This window comes from Budorcas taxicolor, chromosome 11 (genome assembly GCF_023091745.1).
Source record: "Budorcas taxicolor isolate Tak-1 chromosome 11, Takin1.1, whole genome shotgun sequence".
NCBI classification, from domain to species: domain Eukaryota; kingdom Metazoa; phylum Chordata; class Mammalia; order Artiodactyla; family Bovidae; genus Budorcas; species Budorcas taxicolor.
In genome coordinates, this window is record NC_068920.1 from 62,764,241 (window position 1) to 62,785,958 (window position 21,718).

General features: G+C 53.7%; 1 protein-coding gene and 1 non-coding gene across 2 annotated transcripts in view; one reads left to right on the top strand and one right to left on the bottom strand.

Moving 5' to 3' along the window:
- Positions 1 to 11,054, bottom strand: part of FAM178B (family with sequence similarity 178 member B) — a 96,315-nt gene extending 85,261 nt beyond the window's left edge. Inside the window, exons 1-5 of the mRNA XM_052649535.1 lie at positions 11,009 to 11,054; positions 10,427 to 10,848; positions 9,403 to 9,464; positions 6,073 to 6,168; positions 682 to 834 (exon numbers count right to left, since the gene is read on the bottom strand). Coding sequence (XP_052505495.1) covers positions 682 to 834; positions 6,073 to 6,168; positions 9,403 to 9,464; positions 10,427 to 10,848; positions 11,009 to 11,054 — 779 coding nt within the window. The remainder of the gene's footprint in view (positions 1 to 681; positions 835 to 6,072; positions 6,169 to 9,402; positions 9,465 to 10,426; positions 10,849 to 11,008) is intronic.
- Positions 11,055 to 11,497: 443 nt separating this feature from the next.
- On the top strand, positions 11,498 to 11,604 carry LOC128057132 (U6 spliceosomal RNA). The gene has a single exon (XR_008200305.1). It is a non-coding gene; the product is annotated as a U6 spliceosomal RNA (small nuclear RNA).
- The last annotated feature ends 10,114 nt before the right edge of the window (positions 11,605 to 21,718 follow it).

Consider the following 21,718-nt stretch of genomic DNA (forward strand, 5'->3'; position numbering starts at 1 on the left):
GGGGAGAGGTCAGGTGGTCTCAGCTTCATCTCCCAAGTGGCCGGGGCCCAGTAGGGTGCCAGCCTGCAATGGAGGGCCAATAGCTTGAATCCTGCAGGCTTTGTCACTCTTAAACATGTGAACTCACAGTCGCAAGAGTTGCATATTATTGTGCTAAAGTTTTCAAAAATCCCCTAAAAAAATCAAACATAGTCACGGGTTATGTCATAATGTCCGTGAACAAGTCCCACCAAGACGAGGACCAGGGCAGCTGTGCTGACGTTATGCTGAGCTGTCCTTGTGGCCGGGGACAAACCTTCCGGGAGGAGGAGAGGAGGGGGTGACGGGCCCTGGGAAACTGCTGGACGGCCAGGAAAGCGGCTCCAGTGTTGATGGAGACGTAACCCGAAGGCATGTGCGCTGAGTCTAAGCATGCAGCGGGGCCACGGGGTTGGGGGGGGGGGGTGGGGAGAAGGCAGCACGTAGCAGATGTCGAGTACCTGCCACAGGGGAGATTCTGCGAAGGCTACACATCCAAATTAGTGAAGAAAGTACCATAGGCAGACGTGCATGTACTGCGCGTTTCCCTGAAGGCTGACCACCCACACTGGCACAACACAACTTCCGACGGCCTCCCCTGGGGTGGTCCTCGCCACTGGGTTCCTCGAGGGAGGGGCCTGGTCAAGCCGCACAGATGTTTACCTGAGGAACAGCTTTTCCAGGGGGCTCCGTGGCTTCAGCTGTGAACTGTCCAGGATGCAGGGCACAGGGTGGCGCCTGGGGAGAAACACGGTCTCGCCCGGATGCACTGCTGGGATGACCTGCAGTGGCACGGAGAACCTCTCCACCAGCTTCCTGGCAAATGAAGGGGCAGGGGAGCCGGGCATCAGCAGGCACACCTTGTCTGTGGTCTGGAGGGAGGCCAGGGAAGGCCAGACGGCGGCCCCCTCCCCGCAGCCCCCCGCCCAGTGGGGACCAGACCAGGGGCACAGCGCCACCTGCTGACAGAGGGAGAGCCGCCAACGTAGACAAAGGGGCTCTCTCCTCTCCCACTCCCTGTCGGACCCCAACCCCTCTCTCAGGGCCTTAGTGCAGGAGCCAGAAGTCCTGATCCCCAACCCTGCCCCGCTCGTGGGCTCTGGTCCATGTCCACTGAGTGCCCACAAGTGCAGGTGCCAGATGCTCAAGGATGAGGCAGGCATGGGCTGCCTGTGCTCGGCCAGGACAAGTGTAAGGGGATCACAGGGAGGCCCTCCAGCGAGTGGACCAGCCCCAGAGCAGCCACACAGCATGGGGAGAGGCTTGGGAGAGAAGCCCTGGGTGGGTGCGGCAGGCCAGGGAGGGCCTCTGAAGCATGATGAGGGGGTCAGGGCTCTTTCTCTGAGCAGCATCCTCAAGGCCTCGTGAGCAGGAGGACTCCCCAGGGAGCCTGGGAAATGCAGAGGCCCAGGCCCACGCTGCTCTGAGAGTCATTTAGTGAACCAGAGCTAGGTCCCACGGATAGGGAAGGAACAGGCAGAAGAAGAGGGGACACATTCCAGCTCTATGGGGATGTGTCTAAGGCAGGAGGTAAAGACTCCCTCAAAATGAGGCCAGTCGCAGTGCCATGCAGGATGGAAGGGTCTCTCTTACACAGAACGCAGAGGGTGAACACAGCTAGCCACAGAACACCAACAGTGTGTGCGTGCGTGTGTGTGTGTGTGTGTGTGTGTGTGTGTGTGTGTGTGTGTGGTGCAGGTACACAGACATGCACACAACAGCCTGCACACATCTGACACACCCAACCATGGTCCAGGGTCATCCCGAGGGAACAGGATGGGGGAGGGGAAGGAAGGGGAGACATTTCCTGTTTACTTCAAACAACAGTGTTTGGCTTGATTTTGCACTAACATAACATACACTCAATAGTAATAATAACAAAATAAAGCAAGCCACAGGCACTGCACCCCTTCTTCTCATCACAGGAAGGCCAGTACCCAGGCTGCCAGCTGGGCCCTGAGACAGTGAGCATGGAGGGGACACGGCCAGGGGCTCCTGTGAGTGTCTGGGGCCTGACAGCCGATGCCGGAGGTGGACGAGCTGGGCTGGGGGCCCACCAGCTGCCAGGGGGACCTGTCACTCTCTGGCCAAATGACCCAAGGTAAGGAAGGTCATCCTAAGGGTGAAATGGCACAACAGATGGGAATGACATCGGAAAACCGGACAGATTCTGACCTCGCAGACTTTGGAAACAGCCTCAGCAAACCACCATACAAATGGTACAACAACTTTCTGTTTTGTTAATTCATTTGCCGTTTGAGTTTTTGAGTATCTACGGCTTCCTATGTCCGCAAAGAGTTGGACATGACCGGGTGACAGAGCAATAGCAACGGCTTCTTAGGTCGCTTTTATAATTTTAGAAAAAGTAGATTATTAAAAGTCTGTAAGAACCAGACTCATCTGTAGAAAGCTCTCGGCTCCTGACCCCAAACCATCGCTCAAAGGGAGTTCTGTGATATTAAATACAATGTATGTGCATTATTAAGAGCTCTGAGATGACTCTAATTGAGGACTTCCTGTGCAGCCCAGAAGTGAGGATAAAGGATGATGCTGTGGTATAAATATCCTCCCCTCCCTGGCACTGGCACACACATAAAGGGCTTTTAACTTTAAGGGCTAGAGAATGCAGGATGCTGTCTGTTCAAGACACAGGCTACTCTTGGAGCAGGAGCAGCTGATCAGCTTGGGATGACGGGGGGCCTTCCTCTGCCAGGCAAGGGTGAGGGGTTTCGTGACTCCTCGTCACGGGCGACCTGTCTGCCAGATGGTGGCCAGCCCTCCGGCTTGGGCCTCACCCCTTCTGGACCCATACTCCTGCATGGCACCTCCCACCCACCCCGGGCCCACTCAGGGATGGAAGAGGCTGCCGGGCTTTGTGCATCAGTGAGTAATTTTCTTTGAAGCAGAGAACCGTACTGACCCATCAAGATGATCACACATCAAAACAACCACCTTAAAGTGGCTGTTGTCAGAAGAGGCTGTCTCAGAGTACTACTTCAAAAGGTCACGTGCCCAGAGGATTATCAGCAATTTCAAAGCCTGGAGCACCAGCTGCCCAGGTTAACTCCCTTGCTGTGGGGAATTTTAAAAGCATCCAGGCCACAACTTCCAAAATCCTGGATGCACTCAGGAGAAAGGGAAAGAGCTAGGGAGATTATCCAGGCTACAGAGATGTCTTAAACCATTTACTTCCAAGGCTCTCCACCCAGTCAGTGGGGACCGCGGGAAGTGAATCCCCAGCCCCGACAGAGAAAATTGCTTCATTACACATGATGCCACCAAAGCCTCTGGCCCAAACCTGCTGATTCCATCTGCCAGGAGTCACCGTGTGCCCGTCAGGCACCCTTTCCCTGCCGCTGGGCAGCACATGGAAACTGGGGCCAGCTACAAGGCTGCTGCTTAGTTCTTTAGTCTGACTCTCTGCGACCCCATGGACTGCAGCCCGCCAGACTCCTCTGTCCATGGGATTCTCCAGGCTAGAACACTACAGTGGGTTGCCATGCCCTTCTCTAGCGGATCTTGCAGACCCAGGGGTCGAACCCGCCTCTCCTGCACTGGCAGGTGGATTCTGGACTACTGAGCCACCAGTGAGGAGACAGATGTCCCTAATCCAGGCTGCGGCCCCCTCCTGCCCATTGCAGTAAACAAGGCTTTCCCTGCCGCACAAGCAAGCTCGCCATTGCTACCAAGCAGCACAGCCAAGCAGGCTGCAAAGGCCCTCAGAGCCAGAAGGAACTCTTTACAGTTCACATGCTTTACAGACAACCTGCTGAGCCCCGATCTGAGGCGAACCATACGGGGGTCCTGAGAGAGGGGCCCCCAGGGAGTCTGTGCGTGTGGGTGGACACAGGATGCTGACTCAGTGTGGGCATTCCAACCAGACCGCCCAGCTCAGGCCTGAATAGCGTCACCCAGACACAGAGAGCGCGAAGCCTGGACAGGCGGACAGCCCAGCGCCTGTGGAGCAGCCTGCCCCTGGGTCACGCGGGGGGCACGCGGCTCCTGAGGGAGGGAGGGCAAGGAGGAGGGAGGAAGGAGGAATGGAAAGGAAGGCAGACAGACAGACAGAAGGGTCTGTCCCGGCTCCACTTTCCCCTCAGCTGCCGCCCCATCTCCTCTCTCGCCCTCCCCTCTCGGTCTCCTCTGAACCTTTTCCAGGCAGGCTCGCCCCGGTCACCCACCGGAGCTGCTCCTGTCAAGGTTACCGTGACCTTGAGGCTGCGCCCTCGGGCCCGTTCTCTCTACACCGACTTCCTGGTGATCTCATCTGGTTTTGCGGTTTTAAATGTCACCTATACATGGTGATTCCCAAGCTGGCCTCTCCAGACAAGGAGGTCCTTGTCTTAGTCTCACCCCAGGGGTCCCACAAGTGAACACTTGTTCCCGTGCCTGCCACCACCCTCAGCCTGCGTCATTCAGCCCTCCCCAATTCGAGTCAACCCCGACCATCCATCTGCTCAGGCCTCAATTCAGGGGGTTCACTCTGATTCCTCTCTTGCTCCCACAGCCTCCATCCAGCTCATCAGCCAACCCTGTCAGTTCTACTCTGAAAGTCTACCCAGAACTTGCCTCCTCACCCATCCTCACTCTCTTGGATTACTATCATGGCCCCCTGTTCCCCCCCCGAGTCTACCCTGGACGCAGCAGCAGAAGACCCTGCTCAGCTGAGTGGCAACCAGCTTCACGCAGCCCCCCGACCTCCACTCCCCACCTCCGCCCCTTCCTCACTGCTCCTACGGCAAGGCCCTCCCAGGGCCACCCCTCGCCATCTCCAGGTCTCTGCTGAAAACCTATCTGCTCTCCGAGTCCCCGACCTGTCGCCCAACTCTCACAGCACCCCCAACACCACCGACGCCCACTGTCTCCTTTCTCATTAGCCCTGGCCACCAGCTTCCTGCATTCACCACTGCACTGCTGGTTTCCGGCCCTGACCCCGAGCAGCGCGAGGGCAGAGACCTCTGTCTGGCTCTGTTCCTGTTGTATCCCAGAGTCTGCACAGTTGTTCAGTCGCTAAGTCGTGTCTGACTCTGTGATCCCATGGACCGCAGCACGCCAGGCTTCCCTGTCCTTCACTATCTCCACAGAGCCTGTGCAAAGTTGCACATGATAGATGCTTGTTGGATAGACAGACAAATGGAGAGACAGACAGATAGACAAATGGATGAATGGAAAACCAGATGCCCTGAAGCTGGATTCAACTGTGGTCCTCAGGCATCTCTGTGGTACAGAGGAATCCAGCCCTGGTTCCAGCCAATAGGCCAGGAGATTCCAGCCCAGATGACACCTCTCACAGAGAGCACTTCCCTTCCCTGCACAGGGGAAGACAAAGGTGTCACATGGCTGTATTCTCTCATTCAAAAGCAGTGTTCTTTTAGACTGTGGCTTGAGATCTGGTCCCACGAGTTTGGGCAGACAGTCGGGGAAGAACAGGCCATGTTTTATACCTGTGTATCCTCAAAGCCCCACACTAGATCCTGACACACAATGGGGGAATAAACATTTCTCAAATCAATGAACAGATGTGGGATTATGAGGAGGCAGCTTGAGAACTTATCAACAGCACACAAACCTCTGGTTGAAACGGCCCAGGGACTTCCCTGGTGGTCCAGTGGCTAAGACTCCATTCTCCCAGTGCAGGGGGGGCCCAGGTTCGATCCCTGGTCAGGGAACCAGATCCCACAGGCCACAACTGAAGACCCCACGTGCCTGTGTGTGTGCTCACATGCCTGTGCGTGTGCTCACGTGCCTGTGTGTGCGCTCAGTTGCGCTCAGTCGTGTCCAGCTCTTTTGTGACCTCCTCTGTCCATAGGATTTCCCAGGCAAGCAGACTGGAGTGGGTTGCATGACACCACAAAATTCAAAGATCCTGCAGGTCGCAACTAAGACCCAGCACAGCCAAACAGACAAATATTGAAAAAGAAAGCAGTCCAAAACAAAGGACAGGGCAGCACTTGAGCCCTCTGTCTGGAGAGGCGGTGTGTGGACTGGGCCCTGCGCGGGTAGGCCCTCCCTCTGGAGGGTGCCTCTCCCCCAGCCTGTCCCCACTCCCCCGACCTGTGCTCAGGCGTGAGCAGCACTTCGTCTTCATGAAGATCCCAGGCTCTGACGTCAGCACAGTCCAGGAGAAGTAGCTTCTCTTGCTCCTGCTCCCTGCAAGGAGGTGAGAGGTGTCAACCAGGGTCAGCCCAGGGCCTGTTCATCCAGCTCCGTCACAGGGCCCCAAGGGTGTCCTGGTGCACAGCCAGGCCCAGGCATGGGGACCAGGGAGCCCAGGGCCCTGTCTCCCTGCACAGAGGCTCTCAAACTCAGATTCCAGCAGTGGGGTAGGGGAGAGGGCCTGCGTTGCCTGAAAGACGACAATTTACACCACACAACTTCAATGTGAAGAGCTGACTCATTGGAAAAGACCCTGATGCTGGGAAAGATTGAGGGCAAGAGGAGAAGGAGGCAGCAGAGGATGAGATGGTTGGATGGCATCACCACCTCAATGGACATGCTGCTGCTGCCGCCGCTAAGTCGCTTCAGCTGTGTCCGACTCTGTGTGGCCCCACAGACGGCAGCCCACCAGGCTCCCCTGTCCCTGGGATTCTCCAGGCAAGAACACTGGAGTGGGTTGCCATTTCCTTCTCCAATGCATGAAAGTGAAAAGTGAAAGTGAGGTCGCTCAGTCGTATCGGACTCTTAGCAACCTCATGGACTTCAGCCTACCAGGCTCTTCCGTCCATGGGATTTTCCAGGCAAGAGTACTGGAGTGGGGTGCCATCGCCTTCTCCGCAATGGACATGAGGTTGAGCAAGTTCCGGGAGCTGGTGAAGGACAGGGAAGCCTGGCATGCTGCAGTCCAGAGGGTCAAAGAGTCGGACACAACTTAGCACTGAACAGCACCACACTGGGGCCTGGACCTTGCCTCTCTGCTCCCCCTGGGCCCAGTGCTCCCCATGGGCCTGTGCCCATGGCCGCCCTGGGCCTGCCTCTCCGGTCCCGGCAGTAGCCCCCAGGGCTGCTCCTTCCTTCCTGCGCATGCTTGCCCTTCAGTCTGTTTCTTCCCGCAGCCCTGAGCGCCTCAACTCCCTTTCCAACCAGCCCCACTGCAGCCCCGTGAGCTGACCATTACTTTGCAGGAAATCAGCTCCCTCACCTTCGGCCCTGACCACACACAAACTCCGAGGGGCACCAGGCCCCGCCCTGACCTTCTGCATTCTTATTCCCTCCGCTGTTAAAGGAGCCCTGGGAGCCCCACCCCTCCAGCCTCGCCCCGCCCTGTGTGCTCACCCTGGCTTTGCTCACAGGTCCTCGGTTCTCCAAGGTTTTGTCTCCTGCCCAGCCGCCGTCTTGGACTGGGCTAGCTGGATGACTGCCAGCCGAAGGTGGACAGCCCTTGGTCCTCAGGTGCCCAATTCTGAATTCCTCTTCCCAACACAGGCCCCAGCCACCCGGGGCGAAAGGTCCCATGGGAGCCAGCTCACCACCACTCTCCCTCAGCTCTCACACTTCCTGTCCATTCTCCACAATGCCGCCTGGGCAATCTATCTTAAACACATGGGAAAACCCACTTGAAATCCGTGATTGACCTTGTGTTCACGAGGCCCCGGTTCACATCTTGGTTGCGGCTCCTGCTCTGGCCTGCCCCCACACTCTGACACAGAGTACTCCAGTCCCAGCACCGTCTGCCCGACATGCCTTTAGATGTGTGGTCGTTCCCATTGCTCTCCCAAATCTAATCCTCCACGGTCCAAGGACAAGGATCCCCTGGGGATCCGTCCCAACCTTCAGGCTGAGTTAGGTGCTCCTTTTCCAGCCCTCTCTGTGTGTGTGCTCAGTCACACAGCTGTGTTCCGACTCTTTGAGGTCCCCTCTGTCCATGGGCTTCTCCAGGCAAGAATACTAGGGTGGGTTGCCATTTCCTACTCCGGGAGATCTTCCCAATCCAGGGAATGAACCTATGTCTCTTGCGTCTCCTGCACTGACAGGCAGATTCTTCACCACCAGCGCCACCTGGGTTGTGAAATACTAGAATCACTGTGTTCAGTTTCCAGGGGAAAATACGATAATGCATGCTACACGTGTGTTTAACCCTCTCCGGTGGGGCAAGAACATGGGGCTGGGAAAAACAGAGGCCAGTGAGATGCTATTCCGATAAGAACCCGAGCATCCGACAACAGCAGTGCCTCTTTCTATGTGTAACTTCCACAAAGGGAGCTTGCAGCCACTGAGCAAAAACAACCTGAGAGATGGGAAGAGGACACAGAGAATAAGCCTGTGGTCAACGCGCTCCTGTCACACGAAGTGCAGGGCCAGGGTGAAGCCCACCTGTGCCCAGGCCAGCCCAGTCCTCACGGACAACGGAGCCGTGGGATTCTAGTCTCTTCACTGCAGACGGGACCTCAGTGCAAGCCAACCACGTCATCTGCTTCCCAGGGGAGAAACAGCACTTGTACTGGTTTCCATCCCCCCACTGTGCCTCCCTAAGGGACTTCCGGTTCTGATCCCCTGTGACTTTCGCTTTAAGAAGCCAACTTCAGGCTTCCCTGGCAGGTCAGTGATAAAGAATCCACCTGCCATGCAGGGCACACGGGTTCGATCCCTGGCCCAGGAAGATCCCACAGGCTGCAAGACAACTAAGCCCGGCCACAACTCCTGAGCCTGTGCTCAAGAGCCTGGGAACCGCGACTACGGATGCCTGAGTGCCCTAGAGCCCTTACTCTGCAACAGGAGAAGCCACCGCAATGAGAGGCCGGCTCGCGGAGACTCTCACCTCAACGGGAGAAAGCCCGTGAGCAGCAGTGAAGACCCAGCACAGCCATAGCTAAACAAATCCTTTGTAAAAGGAAGGGAAAAAGAAACCGACTTCTACACGAGGACAGGCTCACTGTAATCCCAGGGGGAGGGCAGGTGAGCTAGACCAAGCGCTACAGGAAAACTGCTGAGGGGCTGGCCTGGGCCAGGGCGCAGGGAAGGCCAGCTCCTTATGCTTGTCCACGACCCCCCAGCACTGTCAGAGCCATCGTCAGGCTGCACGCCTCAGTGTCAAAGCCGCCTGTTTGCTCCACTTCCCTCGAGCCCTTGGATGGGAGCTGAGTGAGCCCCAGACTGGCAGGAACTGGGCAGAAGGGGGCTCAGGTGAGGAGAGAACCGGGAGCGAGGTCTCTGGACGAGGTCTGGAGCGGCGCTGTCCGCCTTGCAGATGCTGTCCTCCGACCCCCTGCCACTCCGAGCGCTGGTTATTCACCAGGGCACACGGGGCACTCACTCGGGAGGCCTGCTGAGGCGGGGAGGGGAGTAGGCTGCTTTATCCTGGGAGGAATTTGCCCTGAGTCTTCGAGTACAAACGAACGCTGTAAAATTACCGCTAACCTCAAAGAAATGAAGACCCTTTCCACTTACCTCTTCTCTTGCAATAAGTAATCCAAGCTGTTGACATAGCACCCCGAGCTCCCAGAGGTGAGCTGGCGAAACCATACAGGAATGGGCATCAAAGACAAAGACAGAGGGAGAAAAAAAACTGATCAATGTTAAGCCCTCTGTTTAGTTTACTTTCCTGAACAGGCAGTATATTCACTCAATTAAAACAATAGGAAGGCATAACGGCACACAGCCCAAGGACTTCACTGCCACCCCTGGCCCCTTGGGCCCCTCCCCACAGGTGGCCTCAGTGTCCACTGCTGGAGACCCTGTTCACACAGAGAAGCAATCAGGAATACATCAGACTCTCCTTCAACACAAATGGCAGTGTAGTGCGCCCGCTATTCTGTCCTGAGCTCTGATTTTCAATTAACAATACGTAGTCAGGGTCATTCCATATCAATACTAAAGAGATGATTTTAAAAAAGCCACCACTTCCATGATATTCTGAAGTAATTTACTAGTTCCCTAGTGACAGGCATTTTGGTTACTGGCAATCTTGGGCTATTACAAATAAATAGGTCCTGTTCTTAGAATACATTTCCTGGCTCTATGGGCGCTCAAATGTCCCCATAGTCTTCCCAGCAACCACAGTTTATTCCCAGTAATGAAGTTCATCACTGAAGTTTCCACTTTGGAATTCCCAAGTCGCTGGACCACAGTTAGCCTGAGGCTTTGTGCCTGACCTTGCCCAGATCCATCACCTCAACCTGGGCTGCGAAAGCCTTGAGGGGCCCCGCACCACCCCAAGCATTTCTTTTAGGAGTTAGGGGCAGAAATAAAGGGGGAGACAGCCCAGCCTCGGGGGCCCAAGCTCCCAGTCATGAGGGCCCAGGGCCTGGGGTGAGGCCAGAAGGTGTGGAGAAAAAGCTATGCTCAGGGGGAGGGGGCCGAAGGAGGGTAGTTGGGGTGTGGCTGAAGAGGACTGGCCACAAACGGATGGCCTGGCGATGACTCTGGAGAAGCGGCCAGAGAGGGGTGGTAAGGAGGGGAGGCCCCGGCTTACCGAGGTGTGGGCACCCATCCCAGGAGTTGCAGCCTCTGGGCTGGTCCCTGCCACGTTCCAGAACGGCTCCCCCAGTGAGACCAGGCCTCTTAGTCGATCCAGGTCCTGGGGCTCCTGCTCTGACACCTCAGGGCGCTGGTAAGCCAGCCTCCTCAGGGCCCGAGGACCTGTGGCTGGGTCCCCCCTGTTGGCCTGTGGGATGCTCAGGTTCAGGAACTCCACAGGTGGCGGGCTCCAGTCATTGGAGAACGTGTTCCCGGCGGCCTGCATCTTGGGCTTTTTTGACGACTTGGAGGCTGGAGCAGAGGTGGGACTGCAGAGGCGCCGGGTGGGGTGTGGGAGCCCCTGGTACAGGGGATGGTCGAAGCAGCTGCCCTTCAGGTTGGGCAGGAGGATGGGCCTGGTGGTGGCGGCCTGGTCATCTGTGGATGGGACACAGAGCTGCGGTGTCCCCAGTGGCCCACCACCATCCCAGCCCCTGGGCCACTCTGATGGAGGAAGGGGCAGCAAGCAAGGGGAGACTATCAACTGGGTTTTCCACTCCCTCGTGGCCCCAAACCTGTACAGGTGGGAGATACCTACCTTCTCTCCAAGGAAGGTCTAGTACCGCCTCCTCGGGCCCGGCCATCGTCAAGCCTCTCGGAGTTTTCTCCTGGAAGGAACCACCTGTCAGGTGAGGCTAGCCTTTGAAAGGGCGGAGCACTTGAGAAGAGGGCCCTGGGCCCCTGGGTGCCTGGGAAGGAACTGCCCTCCTCCAGCGCCATGCCAAGGACCCAGCACGTGCTCCGTGAACAGCAAGTTGCTAAGGTCAAAGAGGCGCCATCTGACCTCTCATTTCAAGGATGTGATGTGCAAGTGCACAGACATCAACATTTAAAAAACCTGTATGAAATGAAAACAAGCACAGCCCAGACGAAAGGCCATATTCTGAAATGATATCCTGGGACTTCCCTGATGCTCCAGTGGTTAAGACTGTGCTTCCAATGCACGGGGTGTGGGTTCGACCCCTGGCTGGGGAACTAAGATCCTATATGCCATGCAGCATGGCCAAAAAATAAAAAATAAAAATGAGTGCTCGCTTCGGCAGCACGTATACTAAAATTGGAACGATACAGAGAAGATTAGCATGGCCCCTGCGCAAGGATTACACGCAAATTCGTGAAGCGTTCCATATTTTTTTGTCATGGAACATGTTCTAATAAATCATTCTCCTGTCGTGTGGCAGCAAAAAAATAAATAAATAAATAAATAAATAAAGATGAAACGACATCCTGTGCATCTTGCTTGCTTGGTGTCGCCCCCGTGAGGCTGTTTGTTAATAAGGGGCTGGACAGGGCTGTCTGGTCCCTGCCACCTCCCCAGCATCAACACAGACCTGGCACACGATAGGCTGGGTGCATTTCTGTTCAATGAATGAATGATTTCAAGAGACCCTGGGGCTCCAATAGGCCTCCTCCTGTGTCAGCAGCTGCCTGTCCTCAGCTAAGGTGGACCCAGCCACATACACAGACATCTCTCATCACAGCAGGCCTGGGCTCAGACAGCCTGAAACGCAGATGAAAGGCTAATGTCTGAATGACTACTGATCAAAGGAAATGACAGTTTACAAAAAAAGCTCAATACTCACTCAACAAGGGTTCAAACTCAACAATAATAACAGAAACCCAAATCAATATGACTATGTAGTATTAAATAAGAAAACAATAATAAGCTCAAAAATGTATAACAACGAATGCTGGCATGGCTATGAAGACCTGCATGACCTGCATGACTGTCTAACTGGCATCTTTTTTCTAGAGAGTAATTGAACAACACAAAAATCACTGCGAGATGTCCAAATCAGGGAGTCAGGAACCCCGGAAATTTATCCCTCCACAAATGCAATAATTAAGCTGGAAAAACCTGTCAGGACCAACACTTACGGAACTCTGAAATCTAATAAAAAACTAACAACAGTGAGAGGAGTGTTCAAAGAAGAAGGATCTGATAGATGTCAGTAAGCCTGTGCTCTGCCTTTCGATCTGACCTTCGCAACACCCCCAGCTCCCAGGTCAAGGGCAGTGGCAGGGGCGGCATCAGTGGTGTGGCTTGCTGGTGCCAGCAAGGCAACAGAAACTTTGTTCTTGAAGAACTGTGGTTGTATGTGTTGACCTGTTTTGCAGCTCCCAAAAGAATCCACTCAGGGTCTTGCTTTGGTTTTACACCCACTCCCCGACTGGAACTTTCTTAGGGCTGGAGTGTCCTGGGTGGCATTTGTTGAAATCATTTAAAGATAAACATACCAGTCATAGCCACCTGGGGCAAGGAATTGACAGGTGGCACAAGCAGCCAGAGAGACCAAGTGGCCCAAAAAGGAAGGGGCTGAGGAAGCAGATGATGGAGAGAAAAAAAAGTTTTAAAAAGGTCCCATGGGACTTCCTAGGGGGTCCAGTGGTTAAGATGTCTCACTTCCGATGCAGGGGGGCATGGATTTGATCTCTGGTGTTGGAACTAAGATCCCACATGCCAGTGTGGTATGGCCAAAAAAAACGGATTAATAACTAAACTATAAATTAACAAAAAAAAAAAAAAAAGAGAGAGAGAGAAAATGAGAAAATTCTGGACTGAAAAATATTCCAAATTTCTAAAATAAATAAAGTGAGTGAAGTCGTTCAGTCGTGTCCGACTCTTTTCCACCCCTTGACTGTAGCCTATCAGGCTCCTCCGTCCATGGGATTTTCCAGGCAAGAGTGCTGGAGTGGATTGCCATTTCCTTCTTCAGGGGATCTTCCCGACCCAGGAATCAAACCCCGGTCTCACACATTGCAGGCAGACGCTTTACTGTCTGAGCCACCAGGGAAGCCCCAAAATAAATAAATAGCTCCCATGTAGAGCAGAATGTCTAGAAAGCACACACACACCCAGGACTAAGGCATGCCAGTGAAAGACTTGGGAAACCCATAAGCTTTCTCCTCTGTTCATTGTTGTTATTGTTGTTTGGTCAACAACAACAAAAGAGTTGTGTCCGACTGTTTTGCAGCCCACGCGACTGTAGCCCACCAGGTTCCTCTAACCGTGGGATTTTCTAGGCAAGAATACTGGAGTGGGTTGCTATTTCCTTCAGGAGATCTTCCCGACCCAGGGATCGAACCTGTGTCTCCCACATTGGCAGGCGGATTCTTTACCACTGAGACTACTCATTAGGCTCCACGTAATTCGGGAGTGAAGGGTAAGGCAGAGTTGCCACAGGCCTGGCTAAGTGTGGAAGGGAGACTCCAACTCAGAACCAACCTGCAGACCCTGGAAGAGTTTCGTCATTGTTTGGGCTCTAGGCATTTCAGGAAATCTATAAAATCGCCAGCTGGCCATAAAGCTAAAGGAACAGTGACTTTGTTGACCACATACAACAAAATAATTGTCTTTTGGGCTTCCCTGGTGGCTCAGATGGTAAAGAACCTGCCTGCAATGCAGGAGACCTGGGTTCAATCACTGGCTTGGGAAGAGCCCCTAGAGAAGGGAAAGGCTACCCACTCCAGTATTCTTGTCTGGAGAATTCCATGGACTATATAGTGCATGGGGCCACAAAGAATCGGACGTGACTGGGCAACTTTCACTTACAAAAATAGTTTTGAAAAGTCATTACATGAACACTATCACTCACAGCCAGAGTTACTGCATTATAATATCTAAGGACAAGAAAACCGCCCCAAACCAAGCAAATGCTTTGGTGCTCAGAAGTCCATGGAGATGATAAGATAAAATATAGAAAGAATCAGAAACTGCTGATACAAGGAGACCAATTCCACGTAAAAAGCTGTGTGCAATGAGGGGATGGGGGATGAGGGGGTGGGAGGGGGAGGCTATGTTCTCTCTTTCAAATCAGTTTCTTTTCTGAGCACAAGTGCTTTCTGTGTCTTCCTAACAATGCGGAGCTCACTAAGTTTAGGAGACACAGCAAAGCCTTTGTTCCAGTCCAGAGTTGCTGGCTTTTGCCATTCCACTTTCAAGATCATGACAAGCAGCTCACTCTGGTCCCTGAGAGCTCAGCAGATGGGAGGATGATGGGGTTGCCAAGGGGTGGGCCATCCTGATGAGTGAGGAAGCTGCACTTTCATCCCCACACTGAGCCGGGGTGGGGTGGGGTGGGGGTCCTTGCTCTTCCTGCATCACTCGAGTGCACAGTATCTCCATGCTCCAGTGTCAAGCCCGGAAGGAAGCTCAGAAAACCAGGCGGACTTCCCTGGTGGTCCTGTGGTTCAGCATCTCCCTAAATGCAGGGGATGTGGGTTCGATCCCTGGTCAGGGAGCTAAGATTCCCACGTGCCTTGGGGCAACTAAGCCTACATGTTGCAACTAGAGTCCACACATCACAACTAGAGAATGAGTGCCACAACTGCTGAGCCCACGTGCAACAAGAGAAGCCAGGCACCACAACAAAGACGCAGTGCAGCCAAAAGAAAAAAAACTAGGTTGTCGACGCTATCGTACATTTATGTGTCAGCTTGGGCGGCCTTAACAAAATACCATAGGCTGGGGCCTTGCTTAAACCACAGATTTATTTCTCACAGCTCTGGAGGCTAGAAGTGGCAGATCCAGGTGCTGGCAAGGCAGGCTGCATTCCGAGGGCTTTTGTGCTTTGTGGCGGGACTGCCCTCTCTCTTGACCTCTCTTTTATGGACTCATGGGACAGGGAGTGGGACGGGGCAGGGAGAGGGAGAGAAAGGGAACCTAAGTGTGGGTGCTGGTTTCTTCCTTTGCTAAGGTCACTAATTGCAGTATGGGGTCCCACCCTCATGACCTAATCTAACCCTAATTTCCTCCCAAAAGCCGCATTTCCAAATAATATCACATTGGGGGTGAAGGCTTCAGTGCAAGCATTTGGGGGGAGATGGACACAGTTCAGTCCATCGTGATATGCAATATATCAAACATTACTAGGCTAGGTACCAATCAAATGAATCAACTTGAATGGACAATACACACGCAGAAAAGGGAACCACAGTGAAATACAGCTCGATGAACTTTCACCAAGTAAACACACCCAGGTAACCACGCTGTTGTCGCTGTTGTTTACTTGCTAAGTCATGTCCAGCTCTTTCGAGACCTCATGGACTACAGCCCACCAGGCTCCTTTGTCCGTGGGATTTCCCAGGTGAGAATACCAGAGAATTCCTCCTCCAGGGGATCTTGCCGACCCAGGGATCAAACTTATGTCTCCCGCATTGGCAGGTGGATTCTTTACCAATGAGCCACCAGATAAGCCCAGGTAACCATGAAGCAGGTCCAACAAATAGCACCCAGCAGCACCCAGAGTCCTCCTCACACCCTCCCAGTCAGGCCTCCAGCCTCCGCTCGAAAGGCAGGGCTTAACCCCGCAGGCCTGCCTGCCCGTTTCCGAGTAACGTGTGAACGAGCCACGCAGCGTGGACTCCTCTGTGTCCGGCTTCTTTCGTTCAGGCCCATGTTTTCACGGCTCTGCAGGGTTTCATTGTGTGGATACAGGCTCAACTCTTCTACTCCAGATGGACATAGCCATTGATTTCGGGTTTTGACTACTATGAATAATGCTTCCATGAACACTGTTACACCTGCATTTTGTACACACACAGCCACATACCCACACACCCAGCCACACGCATTTCTGTTGAGAATGCACCTAGGTGTCAAATTGATGGGTCACAGGAACAGTTATGTTCATTTGTGGTAGAAAAGGTCAGAGGATTACAAAGAGGTAGAAGGGGTGGGACCTCCCTGACGGTCCAGTGGTTAAGAATCCACCTGCCAATGCCGGGGACACGTTTGACCCCTAGTCTGGGAAGATTCCGCAGGCCTCAGGGCAACTAAGCCCGCGCACCGCAGCCACTGAAGCCCACGTGCCTGAAGCCCCTGCTCTGCGACCCGAGAAGCCACCGTAAGGAGACGCCTGTGCACCGCAACTCGAGAGCAGCCCCTGCTCATCGCAACTGAAGAAAGCCCGAGCGCAGCAGCGAAGACCCAGCGCAGCCAAAACTTACATAAATAAGACAAGGCATTCCACAGGACCTGCACCCAAATCCCTCCAAGGTTAATATTTCACTATGTTTCCTTTATCGCTGCCTCTAACATTTGTGTGCGCACTTGTGTGTGTGTACGTGCACGATCTCGACACTGCTGAAGAGTACTGGCTACTTTGTAGATTCTATACATTTGGGTTTATGTGACGCTTCCTCATGACTGGGCTCAGGTTACATGTCTGGGGCCGGAACATACAGATGCAGTGGCATGTCCTTTTCAGAGCCTCATATCAGAACGCACAGATGTCAGTTTGTTCCATTAATTACGTTGCTATTAATAACTTTCATCTCCTGGCAAAGCTGATATCTGCCAGGTATCTCCACCAGCATATCACTATCTTCTTTTTGCTGTAATCAATCAACATCTTATGAGAAGATCCTTTGAGACTATATAAACACCCTCTTTCTCATCATACTTTCATTTCCTAGTTTCAGCACCAACTGATGATTCTCATCTCAACTTTTACAGGAACGGTTGAAAACTCGTGTTTGTTTTTAATGACTTCACATTTTGCAAAGATCTTACAGTAATAACCTATGCATGTGTGCTCAGGCCCTTCAGTCATGTCTGACTCTTTCTGACCCTATGGACTATAGCCTACCAGGATCCTCTGTCCATGGGATTCTCCAGGCAAAAATACTGGAGTGGGTTGCCATGCCCTCCTCCAGGGGATCTCCCCAACCCAGGGACTGAACCCAAGTCTCCTGTGTCTCCTGCATTGCAGGCAGATTCTTTTACCACTGAACCACCAGGGAAGCCCACAGTAATAACCAGTACTTCTCACAAATCAAATGGGAACTGGAAGATCATTAGACAGTTCAGTCATTCAGTCATGTCCAACTCTTTGTGACCCCATGGACTGTAGCACACCTGGCTTTCCTGTCCATCACCAACTCCGGGAGCTTACTCAAACTCATGTCCATAGAGTCGGTGATGCCATCCAACCATCTCATCCTCTGTCGTCCCCTTCTCCTCCTGCCTTCAATCTTTCCCAGCATCAGGGTCTTTTCCAAAGAGTCAGTTCTTCCATCATCAGACGTTTACCATTAAAACATTCTCAGAGTCCCCTTCAAAGATTAAAAACAAACAAACATACAAACAAAACACAGCAAACTGGTGGTGGCACTGGAGATGGCTGCATCCTCAGGCAAAGTATAACCCTCCCCTGAAGGCCCGAAAGGCGTCCAAAGAAGACAGAGGTCACCTCTCCTCAAAGTCTTCACTTCTGTACAAACACCTGCAGACAATCCTGGTGCAAGCTGAGGAAAGACGTCTGGCAATCCTCAAAGCATCTCATTCTAGAAGCAGCACACAAGATCACCCAGGGCAGGGGTGGGGGCAGGATCAAGGGTGGCAGATCTGGAGGGCTCTGGGGTCAGCTCGTGTCTCCTCTGAAGACAAAGAAGAAGATGAACTTTGGTCCATGTCTCCAGGACAGTCTCATTCCTGTCTTTAGTTCTCCCCAGGCTGGGACCTGCTCATCTGCTCAAACACCAAACCCAGCACAGACAACCTGCTACACCAGCTGCAGTCCTGCTCTCCTGCGGCTTAACTAGCCAGGCTCTCTGGGGGCAAAGTCACCAAGCGAACTGACATAGAAGCAGGTTCTAAGATTTGTAAGCGGGCTTTCATTGTGTTGTTTAGTCGCTAAGCCTTGTCTGACACTCTTTGCGACCCCACGGACTGTAGCCCACCAGGCCCCTCTGTCCATGCGGTTCTCCAGGCAAGAATACAGGAGGGGGTTGCCATTTCCTTCTCCAGGGATCTTGCTGACCCAGGGATCCAGCCCGAGTCTTCTGTATTGGCAGGCAGGGGTGTTTTTCTTTTTCTTTTCTTTTACTGCTGCGTCACCAGGGAAGCCCGTAAGTGGACTAAGAAGTCCCAAAAGCTCATTCTGAAAGCTGAGGATTAGAAATAACAAAGATGAGGGCTGGAGAGAAAGACAGCCTCCAGGTTAGCTCACAAACTCAGCAACCCAGAAAGCAGCTGCACGGAGGACTGAGGACCGTGAATGGAATCACTATGGGATGCAGACTGACCTGGGCACTGGAAGACAACTTGCCCCAACGTGTCCAGTACAGTTCCACTCAGCAAACCCAATTTAGCATGTCTGATGCATCAGGCCTTGCGTTGAGCCCTCAGACACCAAGGAAGGGGAAGAGCAGGTCTCTGCCCTTGAACTTGCAGCAGTGGAGGTGTCTGCCAAGAGACAGACCCAGGGTCACCAAGACTCCAGCAGATGATGGAGTCTGGGCCCCACTGCCCCCAAGAGGTGTATTCAGATTGGCTGGCTGTGAGCAGCTCGTGGGCTAGGGCCACCTGCCCAGGGGCCAGCTAAGCCTGGTTGCCGCAAAACACCTGTCACGCAGAGCTACTGCACTGCCAGTGGTTGTACAGCAGCCCAACTTTCCCTCTAAAGGAGACACAGCCACCGGCTGTTTCTTTCCTCTCCAGCCCACAAAGGAATACATTTTCATGCTTGTACCTGTCACTCCTGGCTTTTACCAGCCCCCTCCCTCCAGTTCCTTAAAAACATTAGCATCTTCAATGAAAAAATGAGCCATGATGCTGTTAAGTCTTTTCAGTCGTGTCCGACTCTGTGCGACCCCATAGACGGCAGCCCACCAGGCTCCCCAGTCCCTGGGATTCTCCAGGCAAGAACACTGGAGTGGGCTGCCATTTCCTTCTCCAATGCATGAAAGTGAAAAGTGAAAGTGAAGGCGCTCAGTCGTGTCCGACTGTTAGCAACCCCATGGACTGCAGCCTACCAGGCGCCTCCATCCATGGGGTTTTCCAGGCAAGAGTACTGGAGTGGGCTCCCATTGCCTTCTCCAGAAATGAGCCATGGTAAAGTCTAATAAGGGGTCATCTTTTCTGCTTGAATCGCCAACTCTGAAAACTGCAACTCATCGGAGCTAAGATGATTCTGATTTTAAAAGTACTGTTGGGACTTCCCTGGTGGTCTGGTGGTTAAGACAAACCAGGGGCACTGGTTTGATCCCTGGTCTCCCTGATCAGGGAACTAAGATCTCACGTGTTGCTCTGTGTGCAAACAAACAAACAAACAAACAAACAGAAAAGCACCGTGACTTTCTGTTCAACGAAGAAACATAAAAAGCTGCCAAGTGAACGACGGCACAAAGGAAGTCACCATCCAGCATGGGACCCAGCTCAACATCGAGCTGTGAAAATGTGAACAAAGATGCATTCCAGAATCAATGAAAGCGATAATTATGGTTAGTCAACAGGCTCCAAGCACTGCATACAAGGTGTCAAGACAGGAACGCACTGGGGAACAAAAGCGATGCTGCCAGGGCCGTGCGCCAGCCACACAGGGAGACACACTCATCGTCCAAACTTTACTTCTTCTGTGGCCTCCCTCCCCAGCTCCCACCACCCGACATCCAGGGCCTGTTCCTCCTCGTTCTCACACATATTCTTTCCAGGTTAAGAAAACCATCTTAGGGACTTCCCTGGTAGTCCAGTGGCTAAGACTCCAGGTTCCCAAGGCAGGGGGCTTGGGTTCAATCCCTGGTAAGGTAACAAGCTCCCACGTGCCGCAACTAAAGGCAGTGCATGCTACAACGAATATCGAAGACCCTGCACGCCGCAACTAAGACCTGACACGGCCAAATACATAAATATTTTTACAAGGAAACCATCTCCGAGCATGGGCCTCTGGTCCAGCCATGCTCCCTCCTCCCCAGTCCAGCTCAGGAACTGGGTTCCATCTTCCAAACACACCCCACTGCAGGGTTAGTGCTTCCCCAAGTCCCTCAAACCCCAGCCCAAAGCTGTTAATGCTTGGCCTCTGTTCCCAGCCTCTCCCACTCTTCAGCATGCTCTCACGTGTGATTTCAGCACATCACCTCACTTTTTTTGTTCTTTTACCTTTCAGGCTACAAGAAAAATAAAACAATCTGTCTTAAAACGTGACTACCAGGCCAAATAATTATAGGTACCAAAGTGTTTTGAGCCTTTGGTATATAAAGAGATCCAAGATTAACTCAGAATATAACTGTGCTTCTTATGAAGATCACTTCTTCAAGATGCCATATTCCTAACACCATGCTTTCTATCTGTCCTTTTAAACAAATATTTAATAGCTCAGGAATGTTAGGGCAGAGGCCGCCATCAGCAAGGACTCAGCTCACAATGTGAAAGATGAAGCGAGATGAGTTTTACCCACAAAGAAAAGCCAAACAGTCTCCAGCATCATAAACCACACATCCATCAAACTGGGAACAGGCTGGGAAGTTCTAGCCTTTCTGGGAAGAAAAACAGCAGTGACCCTTTGTGCCCTGGGAAACATGAACAACAAGCAAACAACAACAAACCATCAAATCAAAACATAAACTGATTCCAAATCAGTCTAAAGAAATTTCACCCAGCAAAGCAAACCGTGGCTTGGCGACTGCGCCACCGGGGGAGACGCGGGCCTGGCCCATCTTGGTCGAGGCAATCCCTATAACCAGATCAGAGTCAAACGCAAACACGCAAACACACCCGTGGAACAAAGGAATCCATGAAAATACAAGACAGGAGGAGAGCTGACCAGCGCTGGGCTTGGGACCTACTGCGGTTGGGCAGGGGCGGGGGGGGGGGGGCGGCGAAGTGGGGGGGGCGGGGGAGCGGGGGGAAGGAGAGGGGGGAGGGGCGGGGGAGGAGAGAGGGAGGGGCAGGGGCGGGGGAGGAGAGGGGGAGGAGAGGGGGGAGGAGAGGGGGGAGGAGAGGGGGGAGGGGCGGGGGGAGGAGAGGGGGGAGGGGCGGGGGGAGGGGCGGGGGTTGGGTACCGTGGCTGCCATGCCGCTTGAGGATCCTTAGCCTCAGTCTCCTCACCTGTAAAATGGAGCTGACCAGCCTACCCCCCGAGTCACAGGACCGAAGGCCACACAGGGAGCCCACACCACGGAGGCCTGGTAAGCGGGCCTCGGGAGGGCCTGGTTGGTGGCAGGGGCCCCGGCCAGCTATTGGGGAAAGGGAGTGGGTAGAGGCCTCTAGGGTGCTGGGGGTGGAGGGCGGGGGACCGGCGGGCCGGGTGGGGACAGGCGCGGGTCTCCAGGGCCTCCCCGCGCCCAACGCTGACCTGGACACAGCAACAGCCCCGCGTCACACGCTCCGCCATGGCTGCTCTCGGCGCCCCCTCACCCCGCCACTGGCAACGCGCATGCGCAGTCCCGCCACGTGTGCGCCACATGCACGCCCTCTAGGGTGCGCGCCTGCCCTGGTGGCTCCTCGCAACAGCCTGCTTCGCTCCCG